The sequence below is a fragment of the Empidonax traillii genome, unplaced genomic scaffold (assembly GCF_003031625.1).
Source record: "Empidonax traillii isolate 1590-97213 ecotype Southwest subspecies unplaced genomic scaffold, ASM303162v1 scaffold173:size850371, whole genome shotgun sequence".
In the NCBI taxonomy this organism is placed as follows: Eukaryota; Metazoa; Chordata; class Aves; order Passeriformes; family Tyrannidae; genus Empidonax; species Empidonax traillii.
This window is the reverse complement of record NW_020955366.1, coordinates 556959-575168: the sequence shown is the minus strand read 5'-3', so window position 1 is coordinate 575168 and position 18210 is coordinate 556959. Positions and strand designations below refer to the sequence as shown.

General features: G+C 40.6%; 1 protein-coding gene across 1 annotated transcript in view; it reads right to left on the bottom strand.

Moving 5' to 3' along the window:
- Positions 1-1696: 1696 nt before the first annotated feature.
- The window catches only part of CIITA (class II major histocompatibility complex transactivator), a 33698-nt gene continuing 17184 nt past the window's right edge, over positions 1697-18210 (bottom strand). Inside the window, exons 7-20 of the mRNA XM_027885862.1 lie at positions 16604-16753; positions 15501-15641; positions 15315-15371; positions 13197-13262; positions 11039-12746; positions 10758-10931; positions 9835-9906; positions 8484-8564; positions 7339-7431; positions 6912-6995; positions 6492-6575; positions 5924-6007; positions 5166-5258; positions 1697-3808 (exon numbers count right to left, since the gene is read on the bottom strand). Of these exons, the coding sequence (XP_027741663.1) occupies positions 5186-5258; positions 5924-6007; positions 6492-6575; positions 6912-6995; positions 7339-7431; positions 8484-8564; positions 9835-9906; positions 10758-10931; positions 11039-12746; positions 13197-13262; positions 15315-15371; positions 15501-15641; positions 16604-16753 (2867 nt within the window). The 3' untranslated portion in view covers positions 1697-3808; positions 5166-5185. The remainder of the gene's footprint in view (positions 3809-5165; positions 5259-5923; positions 6008-6491; positions 6576-6911; positions 6996-7338; positions 7432-8483; positions 8565-9834; positions 9907-10757; positions 10932-11038; positions 12747-13196; positions 13263-15314; positions 15372-15500; positions 15642-16603; positions 16754-18210) is intronic.

The window sequence follows — 18210 nt, the reverse complement described above, 5'->3', positions numbered from 1 at the left end:
ACCTGAACTGAAACATCAGGAACCTGGTGGGAGGAACCCACACGTTGCTGAGGGCAGGTATTGGCCTGGGCTTGGTTTAATTTTTTAGAAAAGTATGAGTTTTGTAACTATGGGGTTGTTTAGCCAAGTTGATGTATCAAGACCATTGCAGATACAGCAGAATTGGAAACAATTCTCCTGATTTCTCTCTCTGCATGATGTCTGTCCTCTGAGATCTGTGTTTACCATCTGCTCCGAGCTGGGGCTTCCCGATCCAGACACAGCATGAGCCTCTTGACAGTCAGCATGAGGGAACAAGAGGGTGGTGGTTTAGATCCCCCATGAAACAATGACAAAGAAACTTGCATATTGATTTTTTTTTTTCCCTGATACTCCCAATGTGTTGCACTCTAACGGCATTTTTTAGCCCCAGGCAGTATAAACTATCTCCCAGTTCCCAAAATTTCTGTGCCCCAAATACAAATTTCAGCTGCCCCTGCAAGAGATGAAGCGCTGGCATTGGGCCAAGTAGCTTTTCTCCAAGATAGGTGTCATCAGATGCAGTTTAGGGCCTTAAAACACTGACAAGTGCTTTGTTCCATATAATCCCTGGCTTGCAATTCAGGAATGAAGTCACTTAGGGCACAATATTCTAACATGTAAAGATACATTTAGGGAACTAAATCCCCAGTTAGGTACCTACAGAAAGAATAATCAAAAAAGTTGTCAAGGTTGTGTTCATGTGCCCATTTGGGGCTAACACAAGAAATGTCGAATTTTGCTACTGAAGGGGGCATTCCTGCTGCCTGTGTAATCAAAATTCAGACTGTTCAGAGGTGGCTTCTCTAGTTTTTCAGGGCCACATGCATGCTATTTTAAGAACACAGTTCAGTTTGTTGTTATTGGTACTTGCTGCACTATCTACCATCTTGTAGTAATTTCCCTGCAGTGGGTTTATGCCACACAATGCACAGATAAGGCAATACAAATTTCACCCAGTAAGGATTACCACTTTGGAGATTCTGAGTCTTAGATCAAGATTTCTGATTTCTCAGAACAGCTCAGCTTCAGGCATTTAAAGGATGGGGAGAGTGTTACAGGGTCTGACTTCCATCATAACACAATCCTTGGCATTTTAACAAGGCTTCTTTGACAACAAAAGAAGATTGGCATAAAGAGAGCAGCATTTTTCTCACCCTAAAAGATTTTTAGAACACAGATTAGATCAGAGCAGCTTCTTTCAGGGTAGCCAGTGAATTCAGTCTCTATACACAATACACTCATTTGACAAAAGCATTTTGGAGGAGCTTTGTGCCTCAAGAATATCCAGACCTTGAACCGTGATTAATTTTAGAATTTTTTAACTGCAAAGATTTAGAAAGGATAAAAAAACCTTTTTGCTTTTGTTAGCAGGCAGGCTCAGTCAGCCCTTTTGCATCTTCTGATCCTGAACTCACAGTCTGTCAGTTGGCATTGCAATACCCTGTTACCTGTTAAGAAAGAATTATTTCTCCATTTCCAGACCACTGAACTGCTCAGTGCCAGCAGGACCAACCTGTCTCCCTCACACACAGTGCTTCCCATTGACCTGCAACATGAAGCCTTGAGCTTGTCATTATGACAGCAGCCAGCACTGTCTCGTAGTGTTTCCAAGAGAAAAATCAAAATAATTTTCAACAGGTCGTACAAGATACTGTAAAACAAAATACTGAGTTTTATTAATACTTTAAAAATTATGTGTAAAGACAACCAAAACACAGTGTCACAATTTACAATCTGTACATTATAAAAATACATCTCTCTCTAACTCCTAGAAAGAGAACAGCAGTATATACAACCTGACTTTATCAGTCCAGACAGGGTCCTGTAACATTCATCTGCCTGGGTAATATTTAGCACATTCTTAGATTCAGTCACAGTAAAGTGCAGCTGCAGAATATGTGCCTGAAGGGGCATTTGTCATCCCAAGCTTAGTTAAGGGAAGCCAAGACAAGGGTTCACCGTGGATGTGCTCGGCTGGAGCGCCGCAGGCTGATGGGAATATCACACAAGATTTGGCTCAAACTACCTCCCATTCAAGCAGCTCAAAAAGGGGAGTATAAATGACATCTTTTATCCCTGATTCTGGCTAGAGAGAAGAACCATGCAGACAGTTAAGAAAAATACCACATTCTAATTACATTCATATTCTCCACAGAGTTTTTCCACCTTACTCTCTATTCTTTCATGGACTATATCTGATCCTCTGCTCTGAGAAACAACAAACAGACCTTCCTCCCTTCTTTCTTTAATTTGTCCACTCTCTGTCCCTGCTGTCAAGATCCTTCAGGCACTGGAACATTAGCAAAGGAGCGTAACTTGCTGGAAAGAATGCAAAGACTGTGGGTTTGAGCTGTTTAAATGGGGGACTTGTAAAAGACCAAGCAGCAGAGTATTTGAGAGGTTAGTTGAGAGATTCTAGTTTGCACCAGATACTTGGGTCAGTATTGTCAGTGCTTCTTAGCAGAAGAGATTTCAAAGGAGTGGCTGAGCTAACCCTGAGCTAACTGTGAAGGAGAGACTTCCCAATTTGTGTCATATCAAACATTCCTAGCTTTTTCTGTCGCTTTTTGTTGTTCTGTCTCAGACTGTATCTGACAGGAAGCCAGAACTCTAGCGCTGACCTGACAATTGTCTCTGTACAATCCTAAGTTCTCTCCACGTTCACAGAACAGAAATAAAGGAAAAAACCCGAGACAATTGGTTTGCTGTTGTAGCAACAGGATGAGTATTTGGCCCACATATGACTGAGACCAGCAGCACAGACATGATAATGCTTTTAAATGTATTTTTGCCTGTTTTTGCCCAGTTACTCATAACTGTTATCAGAACAACCACATAAACCACATACAGTAGTGAGATCACTGTCAAGTATAAAATCTATGCCTGTAAACATTTATGCTGCCAGCTGCATTTAAGAGACTAAATCTCAATACAGGTATATTAATTTACAGTTCTCATTTGAGATAAAGTAAAAACCTTCAAAGATTGTCACTTTAAAGATTTTTGTGCAATAAACTGAAGTATTTGTATGCATTTGGATTTCTATGATGTCAGAAAAATCCTTAGTAGTTTTTCAGTTTTAATTCCTTTCTTCTCATTACTTCTTTCTTTCCCCTCCCAGATTTTTTGAAGGATTCTGTAACAAACAAGTGATAGAAGATATCTTTCTACCCCTTAAGACAGCACTGATGATTAGCATCAAGAAAAGAACCACTTCTAGATTCTCGTGGATAATCTTCCAATATCACGTTTTCCAGTACTGATCATTCTTTTTTATGCTCCTCATCCTAATGCTTCAAATCAGCCCATACTCACAAGTGGAATCTGTAGCACTGGGCTTTGAAAGTCCAAAATCATCAGACCAAAGTCAATCACAGTTACCACTGGCACCATGGAACAATCAGATTTGATCTATCACTGTTTCAGGTGTCGCAGATTCAGCAGCTTTCAGTCTGCTCTTTGATGAATCGATGATGGAATTCTACACTGTCAACATCCTGGTGGTTCCTGGTCTCCTTTAATGGGGATCACAGTATCCGGATGCACTTTTTGTCGATGACACTTGATGTTGCTTAACTCTTCATCACTTCAGTAGGAATACGACTGTGTCTTTGAATAGCACTTTAAATGACCTTTGAAAACTCAAACTTTATAATTCACCTAATTTAAGCATCACTTAGAAACTTAAAGGTGACCTTTTTTGCAACACAAAAATCTGCCTCTGATTCATAAAGCAGCGAGAAGATAGGAAGGCACAAAGGACACCTTCCCCTCTTCTTTATGACACCTGTGAAATGATGAAAACAGAATATTAGATATACACCCACCAGCCTAATCACCACTAGGATTACCAAAATCAGATATTTGGTGAGCTTTGTAAACAGACAGCAGTGGCTGGTACTCTGCATGTCTCAAGGGTGGGAGACAGGACCCAGACTTCCTGCCATTGCTTCTTCCCAGTGCTAATGCAGAAGATTTCCTCACAGTGATCGTATCCCTAATGTTTTCTTTCTTGAGTAGGCACAGTCATTCAACAGGACAAAGAGTTAGTTGACTGTAGGCCATTAAGGACTACAACAATTTTTCAGTGCTGCTGTATAAAGCCAGGCTGTGGCAGCTGAGTCTTCCACAACCTGCAGCCTGGTCAGTGCAATATGTACAGCCCAGTCTGCATCTGGTGATCAGTGCACTGAGAGCAGGAGTCATGCAAAAGCTCAGCTCACTTCATGGTTTAGGGAGCCATTGGCCACTGATCATGCAGCTGGTGATCTCATGGGATGTGTTTTCTTGCCATCTGAAAGAAAGCTGAAGGGCATCCGGTATCTGGCTTGACTCTGGCATGTCGTTCTTCACTGGGATCATTTCATTGGTGCATCCTGCGAATTTTTTTTTTTTAAGAGCAAGAGGAAGCATATGGCAGAAAGCTGGGAACAGAAATCCTACACAAATCCCTAACTTCTCATGGCAGCTGCAGCTTCTTCAGTCCAGGAGCATCAAGGCAGTCAGATTCCGATGATCACTGGCAAACTTATTAAATTATTAACAATGCAATTATTTCAGGAGTCCTTGAAGCTCTGTGGGCAGAATCAATGAAGTGAAGTGGCTGCCAGTGGCTAAACCACACAATGAGACTGAGAACAAGGAATGTAGGAACCAGTGGTTTGCTCTGAGTACAGTACAGGTACAGCTTCATAGCGGGACAAGCAGCTGTTGAGGATTTGTATTAAACACAGGAAAAGTGAAAGGACTTCCTAAAAATCAACACAAACCATCTCTAAAGAGCACAGAACTCATCTATTAAACATAAGTACACAGAGCTTTAGTTTTCTGCAACAGAGAAGAGAAGGTAAGCAGGGCAGCTGCCAGTCACTGAGCTGGGCTGAACTGGGAGGTTTGGGAGAAGTCCATTTTTCTTAATGTAGCACTTGCAGCCTGCTAGTGCAGGTGCCAGGGAGATGGGGAATACAAGGTGAGTGGGGTAAAAGGGACCCTGATGTGACTCTCCGTGCCATTCCAGGGCAGCATCTCTGTCCTTGTCCATGGATACATGGATGCTGTTCCTGTGCCTGCTGCCAGGGAGCCCAGAATCAACAGCTCCCCCAGATACAAATCTTGCTGTCTTAGGGAGCCAGGGTTTCTGTTACCTTTGTGGGATCCTCTGAATCTACACGCTGATCCTGGAGTCCAGCTGCTGAAGATATTCAAGAATTCCATGGGGAATGGTGGGATTCCACATCCTGTAAGAGCAAATTCATAAAGGAAAGAGATTTTAAGAAGTGCTATTTGCTTCACTGTGTTTTTGGTGTGTTTGTTGTGTTTGTGATTTTCTTATTGTTGTTTGTGTTTGTTTGTGGTTTTTTTTAAAATTGCCTTTCCCTTTGAATATCATGCTATGAAAGTATTTAAGCTATGGAACAAATGAAAATGCATTTTGATTTAGAAAAAAAGCAGCTCAGTCCTCCATAACCTTCTTGACTCTGGTTACAGGACACACTACAATCCTGTTTCTGTAACTGTTCTTTAACTTTTCCATCAAACTCCCTCTGAATGTGTATTGGCGACTTCAGTTGCCATCACCTGTAGTGATGGTTGCTCATTGTTTATCCCCCAAACACAAGTCCTGCAGCGCTGAGTAGGCTGAGTTCTCTGGGAGGGTAGAAGATTACAAAGGGAGGCTTAATGTAAACTATGCTTGAGGCAGGACAAACTTGCCTGGGACCTTTGGGAAGTAATGCAGCTGAAACCAGAGACAACTTTTTAACATCACTGTGGCTGCTTTTGTATTTTGGTGATGTCTCTTTGTGCCTCATAAATCTGACAGATACAGATCTCAGCTTTAGCATGATTTCTACCCCAGTTTTACAGAATGAAGGTACAGCAAACAGCCTATCGAGACACTTACACCAAGTTCTTTATATGGGGACATTTTCGTAGGCTGTTGGTCAACTGCTGGGCTCCAACACTGGTTATTTTGTTGTATTGAACACTGAGGAATAAAAACAACTTTGTTAATCCAGATCACATCATGTAGTGGTGTAATCAAACATTTAATTCAAAATCAAAAGTATTGTATAGGCTAATCTGCAGATGGGGGAAGAAAGAAAAAAGAAAAAAAAAGTAAAATAGATTCTTGATTAAAAAAGCTTGTAATAATGTACTCAAAAGGTTAAACAGGAACTTAACTATGTCAGTTCATCTGAGGGATTCCTTTTTCTGTGTACCTGAGGTCCTCCTCCAACTCCCCATGACCCTATTCTCCCACCTTACCAGCAATATTTTAGTTTTAATGGTGAACCGCTCCTTAATCTTCTCTAGTCACTGACTGCTTGGACTCTCCATAAGCACATTTTCCCCTGTGAAATTTTCCTCCTCAATTTCTGTCTCTTCTAAAGCCAAGCATGGGACATTCAAATTTTCAGTCTCCAAGGAAGTAAGCCTTCCTGGGCCATTTCAAAAGGTTTCATACTCACTCTAGCACTCTCAAAGATGTCATTGCAGGAAGAACTTTTGCCAGATTTTCTGCTCCAAAATCACTAATGTTGTTATTGTACAAGCTGCAGAAAACCAAACCAGTATAGTCAAAATTGAGTAATGGATAGTGTAAACAGACTATATATCAGATCAAGGGTTTTCAAGTATTTTTGATACATCTTAGCTTTCAATTTATGCTTATTTGCAGTTAAAGGTTAAAACACAACTTCATATTCCTGAGACACCCTGTATGTCTGCATTGGGTCAGAATTGTTCTCTTCTTTCTAAGGGCTTTATGCAAGACCGAAGTCAAAAGCTTGGCTGCTGCACAGTGTATATGTTTGTTCCACGTTCGGTAATTTCTGCCAGAGACAGCAAGGTACGTTGTATAAAACACCTGGACAGGATACACTGCTTACCTTAGTGTTTTTAAGGACGACAAGGAAGGAAGAGCTGTCGCGAGTTTCTCCGCACCCGCGTCTGTTATTTTATTCTGTGACAAACTACAGGAAGAGAGTTCACTGTGTTAGTTGAGCACGTTTGTTCTGATTTGTTACAACATGGGGAAAATTAATTTTCATTTTTTAAAAATATAATTTGGACAGTCTGTTTAGACCAAATGCAGAGAAAAAGACAAAACACGGAGCTTGAAGGGCAGGGAGGAATTGCCATAGGATTATCCTGTTTCTCTAATGAATGTGCAGATTAATTATCCCCATAGACTCATTTGGTCTTCCATGCCTATGGAGTACTTGTGCCCATAATTGTTAACACACAGTCCCTTAAGGCTCTGACTTTAATTTACTGCTTTTCAAAATTTCCCAGAACTGTTACCCTTGCACTTACTTTAATGTTTCCAGTGATGTCAGGGTTGGAAAGACTTCAGATAAACTCTTTGCTCCTTCATCTCCTATGCCATTTTCACTCAGAGCGTCAAGGCTGGGTGACGACAAAGAGAGAATTAGGTCCCCTTTTAATCTAAATTTTTGTGGTTTATTCACCTCAGAGACCACTCTATCTATCTTGAAAAGCTCCCTCTCTGCAGTAGCCTCAATCAGCATGAAGCATCACACAAATTACAGCTTCTCTAATAAGCAGCTTTCTGCTGCCCAAATTTACAGCCTAAGAATTTTTTTTTTTACTAGTTGAATGAATGGCTTGACCCATTTCCTTTGATATGCAAGATTATTAAAATGGTTATGAAATAGCTGTGTTCCAGCTAAGCTGAAATGAGATTTCCTGCGCACACAGAAATACAGAACTGACAAAATCCAGCAGAGGTTGTAAATCCCTGCCTAAACAGATCCTTCTCCAGAGTGGGAGTATTAGAAATTAAGGTTTTCTTCATATCAAGTCACAATTTTAGATACTCGATCCCCTTCTAATCTGACAGGTAATGCTGGGATATATTGGGCTCATTTCAGTCTTAAAGCTTTATTGTTTTCCCAAAATATGAAAAGGCCAGATCCAATACAGACAAATGGCCAATGGGCTGAGCCAGTGAGGCCAAAGGTCCACTCAAACCTCAGTCATCTTTTCACAGACACCATGGCAGAGTACTGGCTATTGTTGGTACAATTGTTTCAGTGTAAGGAAGCTTAAAATTAAGAGACAGTTGTTTTTTTCATGGATAAGGGCATGTTCTGGAGCTTCAAGGAAGAAATAAGTGACCCTCAGGCAGTGTTGAGCGGTGCTGTGGCAGGAAAGGGGGAGCACCCAGTGGGTCTGGACTAAACCCTTTCCAAAAGCCAAGGAACACCCAGGGAAGTGACTGAGGGTACTGAGTGAAACACCACCAAGTGTCCCAAGGGAAGATGAAGAGCTTTTCATCTGCTGTTACAGACTCAGGATGTGTCTGCTGTTCAGTTTCTTCATCAAAATAAAGAGTCTTGTGGCCATAACAATAAACATAAAATGTTTCTTGGGTACAAGAGCTCCCCCATCATCAAGGGCTGCTGATGGTGGCAAAGTTGATCTGTAGCAGAACTCACTCTAAATGTTGAAGTGATGGAAATGCTGCAAGAATTTTGACGAGTCTTAGCAGTCCCTGAGGGCCACACACTGGACCCAGCCTGGAAGAAAACACAGACACGCAGCAGTTTTTTCACATGCTCGCGGACAGCAAAGTTTAAGAATCTTCAAGTTCTTTCCCTGCAGCCCCCAATGCTGTTTACACTCCTCAGAAGCAACTCTTCCCTACCACCTGCAGCAAGGAATTCTGCTGTGAAGCCTCCAGATGAGGAGCACTCAAGGCCAAGGTCCTTAGGAACCAGAGTCAGTGGTACATGCATTTGCCACTTTTTTGTTCCTCTTTGCAAAACTCATCTCACTTTTTTAAGATTTCTGTGTTTCTGTTCTTTCTTTGTCTTTCTCAGGTTTTTAATTTAAAGTATAATCTTGATAACTGAGATTAAAAAAATATTTTTTGCCTCAACTATTGGCAATTCAGACCAAAAATCAACCTTTCACTGCATCTTAAAGCATAAATTGCTCTTTGATATCCGTGCTCCCAACATTAGTCCCTCAGATCCTAATCTCTGATTTGGAGTTTCTTTGGTATCAGAGTAAATTTAATTAAAAGGATTTAAATTTAATTTAAATAAAAGGAAATAAGAAGAGGAAAGGAGAACAGAAAGCAGCATAAAATCAGAAGTGAGGCCAAGCATTGCAGTGCTGCGTTGAGTTAGATTTGAAGAGCAGGAAACAGATGAAGACCTGCTGAGAGTTCTCCATTGCACTGCTGCAATTTCTGCCCAAACTGATTCACAGCCCATGGCAGGATATTTTAAGCAATAGAACAGCCTTGGAGGCTGCTTGAAGTTTGTGGAGAAAAAAGAAATGTTACTAAACACTCATTTTCAAAGTAAGTATTTCCAAGTCAACCTTCCTTCTTCTAGGAAAAGGGTGCTAAATAATTTATTTGGGAGGCATTCTCTGACATAATTCCCTCATGGCCTAAGCTCTGATAGGGTAGAAAATCACATCAGGAGACCCAGGTAGAAAAGCTTAGCATTTCTGGGGGAAAAATGTTCCCCAGGTAGCTGGATCACGATCAAGACATTTTGTACCCTGTGGCACAAGATCTACACCTGCTGGTAAGGAGGGAACTTGTAGTAAAATCAAACAAAATTGATAAAACCTTGTTGATCTGTATCACTGCAGGAGCCAGAAATGATGCTTTCTGAGTTTTGGCCATAATTTAATAAATCTAGTTGAGAAAAGCAAAATAGGTTTTCTTTACCATAAACTAACTATACATCAGTTCAAGGACTGCAGCCAATATCCATGATTTCTCCTTCTTAAATGTAACCATGTCAATCAGCAGAGAAGTTCAACACTTACGCAAATTCGAGTTTTCTGAGGTTTTTGATGGCACGAATTTCATAGCTGGTGGACTCAGATGCATCTTGCTCACTAAACAAATCACAGTAGAACCAGAGTATGATAAATATTTTAGCAACCAAAGTAGTGCTTTAAAAATAATTGGTTAGTAAATTTTTACAGGAAATAAACAATTGCTGAATTAACTGAGGAACCAGGAAACTTCAGAATAACTTCTGCTCCAACCTTTCTTCAGCTGAGTAATTTCATTCTGATTATTGCCTTTCATAGTGCAGTTCTTTGTTCTTTTTCCAATAAAACTTAAAAATACGCTTTTCTATATCAACTATTTTCTGTCAGACATGAAAGTATTTTGTGTATATTTTAATCAAAATACTCTGCACATCTTAAAATGGAAGCCATCGTTTAAAAAACAAACCAAAAACTTTATTTCTGTGTGCTTTTAATTGCAACCAGTCCCCTAGCCCCAGTATGAGCAGGGATGAAACACAGGGTTTATGGATCCAAGCTTTCCCCTCCCGGGCTAAAAGACTGACTCAGGCCATGTGTGACCAGTGCAAAACAAGCTTTCACTCATGGCCCAGGGGCTACAGGGGGAAAGAATCAGCTCAAGTTAGCACTGAAAGCAATTGAAAGATGGCCCACTTGGAGATTAAAAAGAAATCTGAAGAAAAAAATGACAGCTGGCTGTTTTATGGGCACTTTTGATGAATATTCTGTGAGTGGTTGTCATTGCTCCACCCTGCCATGACAGCCAGCTCACAGCAGGGTAGGAGAATGCCCTGACGTGGTACAAGAGCTTGCACTGCCTGAGTTACTTCTCCTTTGGAAAAGCAGAGAACTCTGCTGTGCAGCACTGTCAGTGAAACTCCATTTTCTGAAATTGCAAGCACAAGAGGATTTCTGATCATAAATGAGCCTACCAATTCACCATCTTCTCTTGTATCTCTACAAGGTCAGAGAGGTCACTGATGTCCTTCATCGTCTTTGCCTTAAAGGGATTAAGAACAAATTTCTCTGCAGAGGCTTTCAGCAGCTCGTAGTCTTTCGACTGTTCTAAAGATTTCCAGAGTCGGACAGTGTCATTGAGGGAGGCCCTGTGAGGTGACAAAACATGCAAAACCAACAGATGGGAGAGCTGTTGTTGTTGTATAAAGGGTGTCATCTACAGAGTGCTACGAACTACGTACAGAGAGTGACCAACCTGAACGACGCCACGTTCTTCAGGCTGACCAAGTCTTTGAGCCCTTGCATGTCAATGCTGCTGTTTCTCAAATCCAAGGAAAACTCCTTTCTTGACCTTTTTAAAATAGAGTGCAGCACGTGGACATCGGGTGGTGTAAGGACTATGTCCAGGAAAGACAAGTCTGGCTTGAGTCTCAAGGCCACGTGCTGCAGGAGGTAATGGTTTTGTGTTTCATAAACACAGCGTAAGAGCTCCAGCAACCTCTCTGGACAGAGATCATTAATCTGCAGCCTTTTAATGTATTTCAAGAGTTTATTCTGCTTCTTCACTGCTTGTATTGCATCCTGATTTGAAAGGGAGCAGAAGTAAGGGTCATCCTGGAGAAACAACAACCCAGACAGAAATCGAGGCACCAAATCTAACCAGTTATAGGGTTTTTTCCTTTTGGATGGAAAAGACAGGTACTTTGTTACACTTTTATCCTTGAGCTCTTCTGCTAACAGAAGGTGAAGCGCACACAAGAAGTTCTGAACAACAAAATCAGAGAACGTGCTCCCAAATTCCTCTTCTTCGCTATCTGAATGTCTGGGGAACGCAAATGGCAGGAAAAATCCATATTTCAGAGCAAACTCTTTAGCTTCCTTAGAAGGAAACAGATCACTTTTCATGGCACTTTGCTGCTTTTCTCCAAGACACCAGGCTATACGGCCTAAGGGAGCAAGATTCTCTTGATTTTGTGTGCCTGTAACATCTGTTTGCACAGGTATTGTCTTCTGCTGAAAAAATTTCAGGAAGACTTCAGAAAGAGTTGAAGGGAGGCTTTCCTCTCCCATTTCAAGTGCTGTCTCACAAAGAAAACAAATAAATTTACACATACCAGGGCTGTAACAATGACTGAACAAGTACTCATGCTCTTTGACTAATTTCAGTGCACTGTCACAGTAGGACAATCCCTTGAAGTATTTGGTTATGTACAGTTCTCTCTGCTCAGGGGAAAATCCTACTATTTCAATGGTCTTATCCACTTTGGACACGTAGTGGTACACCTTGTCTTTTGGTCTTGCTGTAAATAATAAGGTACAACCATTGAGTATCTTTTTTTGGGTGAGTCCTGAAAGCAGCTCCTTTATACTGTACAAATCTTTTTCAGGCTGGCTGGCTGGGCGACGAGGAGAATTCTCATGGTCATGCAATCCTTTAAAACCATCAAAAACCAGAAGGACTTTAGCAGGATTTTGCAATATATACTCAAATATCTCTTTGCTTCCCTCTTGAGGTTTTACAAAAAATTCAAGCAGCAGTTCCTGCAGGCTGTATCGCTTCTCAGGCAAGCTTATTTGTTCACAGTCAAACCAAAACACAAATTCAAACTCAGAAAACTCTCCATTGGACCAGTCTTGGCAGATCTTCTGAACGAGAATGCTTTTTCCCATTCCTGCTTTTCCCAGCACCACAATCACTTTAGTCTCTAAGCCTTTACGTTGTGGGATTTGAAATATTTGGCTTCTGTCAATGGCTGTCTTTTCCTTCTCATGCAGACTGCAAGTTACCAGCTGGTTTTCTGTTGTTTTTGCATTATTCCTTCCAGTCCTGGTTTCAGTTTGGCTTTGAACAAGTGTCCCATCAATGAACAGGTGATCCAGAGCTACCTCACGCTCCATGGTCACAAACTTGCACGTGTCTCGGAAATAATCCTTAAGGGATGTACAGAAAGTTTCCACCAGCTCTAGAGAAATAAAAAGCACACACAAACTGAAGAAACCAGCCCACAAATTATATCATCATTTCATGCTGCTTTAAGTGCTATGGTAATATGGTGAAAATACATCCATTCCCATAAAGCCCATAGGTCTGGATTTATCCCATGCAACTGCAGGTTAGAAGTGCAGTCACAACAGACAATTTTAAATCTAGGAACTGAATTATTTTGGAGCTATCTACACAGATGATAAAAACAGCTAAGCATGATGACCTGCTGAGAGTAAGTACTACAGCTAGATATCTAAAGGTAGTCAAGTCTAACATCTTGAAAACAGGAATTGTGCCCAGGCCCTCAGAACAGCTCCACAAATCATTTAATGACAATTCCTACAAGTAGCTTTTCTGTACAAAAAGAAGCATAAGAGTCTTTTTCCAGAAAATACTGGAAAGTTTAAGTTAAGAGTTCTAAACTCACCCTGTGTTTTGAAAGGGTCTTCAGAAGGAACTATGGAATCTTGAACTTCTTCAAATGTTTCTACATCTGGAGAAACAAAACAACATACTTGAAGACATCGAGATAGTCATTGATTCAGCCTTACTAATTTTAACAATAAGACTTATGCAAATTTTTAAGTTCATTGCAGCATATATTCGGAGGAAGAGATATTTTGTTGACTTTACAAGGAAAGGGAAAGAAGTCCTCACACAGGTAGGATTCAGCTGATGTGCAGCTGCAGACAGTGTGGCTCCAAACAAGCCAACAGCTGCTCTGACGGTGGCATGAAGCAGATCTATCATTGCAATGTGACATCCGTTGTTCTTTTAAGTGTCAGAGTTTTGCATAAATTCACATTCACTCATAGTGCTTCTCTATGTCTTCAAAAGCAATTGCTTCATGTTGTTATTCTACACCTTGTAACTGAGCACTAAGGATGAAAGTCACAGAGAAGTGACTGTTGGTAACAGAATCTACCCATTGCTTTTGCTGGCAAAGTCCTGTTGCTGTCCAATTTCCCTTGGTTTTATGTATTTGCTTTCAAATTTTAGCACATGGGTCAGATGAGCAGTGTCTGCTTTACACAAAGGAATCAGGAATGTTTCAGAGAGAGCATATTTTCTACAGGCTGGTAATGACAGACTATCAGTTTTGACAAAACTCTTGGTAGGCAAAGCTTTGCAAATGCAAGACAGAACTTAAATTGACAGAGACTGTAACAAACCCAATCTCTTAGTTTTGGAACTATATGTAGCAGAGATGTGCAAAAAATCCCCCAAATCAAAGCAAGTTAATCTCCTTAAGTTTGTACAAATGTATTTCATACCATATCATCATCTTGATGTAGAATGTGGTTTAAAAAAATACAAGTCTTAGAGTTTCAGAGATCCGGAAATTAATTCCTATCCTGCATGCCAGCAACCTTTGGAATGGTTTGAGTTGGGAGTTGTTTCTAGCAGGGAAGCACCACAGACTTCTAATAAGCAAGTCCTTTTTTTCAGTGGAAGAATACATTTGATACAAAGATAGCTCTCCTCCTTGTAGAAGAAAAATCAACCGAAAATATTAAATAAAGAAGGGTCGTGCCTGTTTTCAGGCAAGTGTCTGGTTTTGGTTTACTATTTATTTTATTAATTTAGAAAACAGAACGAAAAACCAAAGAAGCTGTAATGGGACATTTAGATGAGAAACTGGTCAAATCAACCAGGACTGAATAATTTTTCAAGAAGGAAAAGACACTGGCTTGTAATCTTCTGTGCTAATTTTTCTGCTGCATTTGGAATTCTGAGACTTGCAACATTCATATGTCGTTTTGCTGCAAATCGGTTGGAATCATCAGCATTGTGTTTTCAGATAGGCAGTATATATAATTTACAAAGACTTCCCCAGACCTAGGGATATTTGCCTCTTATTCCCCACTTCATGCTTTTGCTTTTGTGGCGGTGGAAGCCACCAGAGGGCAACAGAACACCTGTACTGGGCTGCTGCAGCTGCAGGGACCAGCAACTGAACACTGGCATCAAACTCCTGCTTCCAGCCCCTCTCCGAGGGCTGGAAAAAGTGTCTCAGGGAAGTTCATTGCCACAGGTGGGACTATTATATTCTGATCGGGGCTCTGGCTTTGTTATAAGCCTTTCTTTACATTAGGCTTCTGTTTTATTCAGTTAAATAAGTTATCACAGGTTTGGTTTGAGGCTTCCATGTGAGTCTGGCTTCCAGCACTGAGCCTTGCAGATGCTCAGGTCATGCCAGGACCAGAACAACTTCCACTCTCTGATGGGGCTCAAGCACACTGGGCTTTGCATTGCTTTAACTAGACAAGACTTATTCCAGAAACTGGAACCTCATGGCAAACACAGAGGCTGCTAAAATACAGCTGAACCTGTAGCTCTGCAAAGCCTTACCTGAACCTTCTTTTGGATTAGATTAAGCAGACAGTGATCAATACAAAAAAGGCAATGCTATCAATTTTTATTTTCCTCAATAAGACCAATATGAGTAGAGCCTGCAGAGAAGAATTGGCTTTGAGTAGAAACAATATAGTCCCTCTAGCAGTTAAAAGTGTTGAACATATATAAAAATCGATTTTCTGCTTACCAAATGAACTAACTGGAAAACTTGGGGGTATGAATGTTTCCATGGAAGAAGGCAGCACTGGCAAGAAACAGATGGTAGTTTTTAGCATCTCATAGCTATCAAAAACTGAACTTAGCACTTTGTTGGCAGCACTGACTTCTCAGTACTTTATGCCTATTTATGTGGATGAAAGGCTATTGCTCTTACCTGGATATATTATAAAATCAGATATGCCATTTTCAAGAACAAAGTTAAGTAACTGCTGAGGAGGATCTGCAAAGCCTGGATTGTCCTGGCTCCCTTTCACACTGACAGGTAGGAACCCTGCAGTACAAGGTTCTGAAGATCCTGAAATGAGTGCAGAATAATTACATTAGCTTTTAGTGTCCTCTGGTTTTAGACAGTCTAAAAGGAAATTCTAATAATAGAAGGAAAAGTGCTTAAGGCAAAGTCTGTCAACATATAGACAGAGATCCAGAAGAGAGAAGATGTGAAAATAGTATCCACATTAATTTTAGCATCCCACCTAAGTGAACATCATGCAGGCTGCACAAGTAGCCAGCAAGCATCCCCCCTCCCAACCCACACTGGGTAATTTTTTTGATGATTCAATGCTTGCAATTTAATCAGCCATAGCTCTGAGTTTCTGTAGGTGTGACAGAATTTCTTCTGCTGCTTTATGCTGCTTCAGCTAGCATCAGACACTTCAAGGCTTCCAACTTATAGCCTGCTTTTGGTTCCTTTCCAGCACAGATTTAACAGTGAAAGGTGTTGAACTGTGTCTTTGTAATTAGCACTTCACAGTGTACCATGAGCACCCTCTGCTGCACAGCATGACCAAGGCCAGGTGCCTACACAGCCCCTCAATACTCAGCTTTTATGAGCTAAATTACAACCTAGATTTTGCTCTACTATTGCAAATGTAATTATCCCCCAGTCCTTTACAGACCTCGGAGTGAAAAAGTAATTGCAGCTAAATCAAAGTTTATTAATGAAAGTTTTGTGACTTCCTGTTCTTAAGTGCCAGTAGGTAATTACTTAGATTAGCATATAGTAAATAACTGTTCTCTTCTAACCTGCACTTCACCAATTAAATGAAGGATTCCTCCTATTTCATTAGGGGCAATACCCTTTAATTTCCCTTGAATGTTTTCATTCTTTTAGTGAGAGCCACACTTCAAGTGCTTGATTGAGAGAGCTGCCATACTTGGTTTTCCTGCCATTGTTCATGGTCAAGATTTATAAAAGAGTTTTCCCCTTGTATAAATCAGCCTCTGTACAGGTGCACACCTACAGCCCTGGGTACGTACCAGGAATTAGGAAACTTCTTTCCAAGCTGTGGGCAGCAGGACCAGAAAAGGACAAGTGCTGGTTAGTCAGGGAGGTGCAGCTCACTGGCAGGCTGCTGAGAGGCAGAGCTAAGAAGCTGCCATTCCCTGCAGACACTGCAGGCACTTCCACTTAAAAATAAAAAAGGAAAACAACAGGAGAAAGTTATCTCATTGCTAGAAGTTAAGGGGACCAGAGAAGAGATAACAACAGATATCACAAATCACTAGTCAGCAAGAACAGTTCACACTAGCTTTCTGGAATATACTCAGCTCTCAAAATCTAAAACATATTTTTGAAATTCTGTAGTGGATCACTTTTTCTTCTGAGTAGTTCACCTTTTATATTTTCTCTTTTCCTGGTCTGTCTTATTTTTAGAAATCTCCAGATTTAAATGTAAATGTATGTTACACATGGATAGCTGTAAATAGATATGTAAATGATGTTACACATGGATAGCTGACAGATTAGACATAGCAAGGTCTGATACTGGCTGTGATAATTTCCCAAGGACAGGTTGTTATCTCAGTATTGCACAAGAGCAGAGAGGTCCAAGTGCAGCAAACTGAGGCCTCTGCTGAGACACTACAGTGCTTGCAAGGACAACCCTAAGAATGTTTCCCAAAGAACAATCACAAACACCTGCATTTTAAAAGATGCATCTTGCCCACAGCGCTTTTTTTTCTTCCACAAATGGGACAAATGAGGAGAGAGACTCATGCACTGTACAATTTCATGTGCTTATGGAAAGTTTCTTACAAATCAAGTAAGGTACACTTGCTAATTTGAATTATTCTGCTAGTTTCCTTGGTTTTGCCACATCCTTATTCTCAGAGATTTTTTTTTGCCTTTTCCTTCCCTCTCCTGTCTAGCAGCAAAAAGTAAGTCTATATTTGATCACTTTCTGTGGTCTGATGTTTTTATCTAGAGCTACAGACCTGAGTGGGTTTTGTGCCACTATAAATTACACCATGTCTGCAATGCAAGCCTTTTAGGGTGGAATGTATTTACATTGCTTATGAGGAACTGAGGTGTTATTTTGTTAAAGAATCTTCTATTTTTACTGAGGTATAAAATCAGATATTAAAAAGTGTTTTTCAGTTTATGCTTAAATCAGTGGGATTAATTCTGCATTGCTATGGTCAGATGATAACAGATATTGCTATATCTACCGAAACAGTTGGGCAAACTTTCCTTCAATTCCTTTGAAAGAATCTCATCCTTTGCTTGCCACTCTGAATTTAGTACACATTATCCTCTTTACTGTAGGTAGTCCTACCCTTCTGAAGAGTTGATACACTTACCTTTGCAGGATCACTCTGTGACAGGTTAAATAAATTCCTGATTTTTGTCAAGTGGCCCATCTTTTTGTCCATTAGATTTTTGTACATAGTACTTATACTGTCTTATTTACATATTCCTTCCTTAGCACCTCAGTGCCTTTAGTGCACTAAGGAAGGTAGAGAGACTGAAAATATTGTGAGGACTTCCAGAAAAAGGATAGGTGCAGCTTTACAAAGCACCTGTTAGCTCTGTGATGATGTTGGAATGCAAGTTCTGTAGGGTGGGGCATTTGGAACTGATGTGC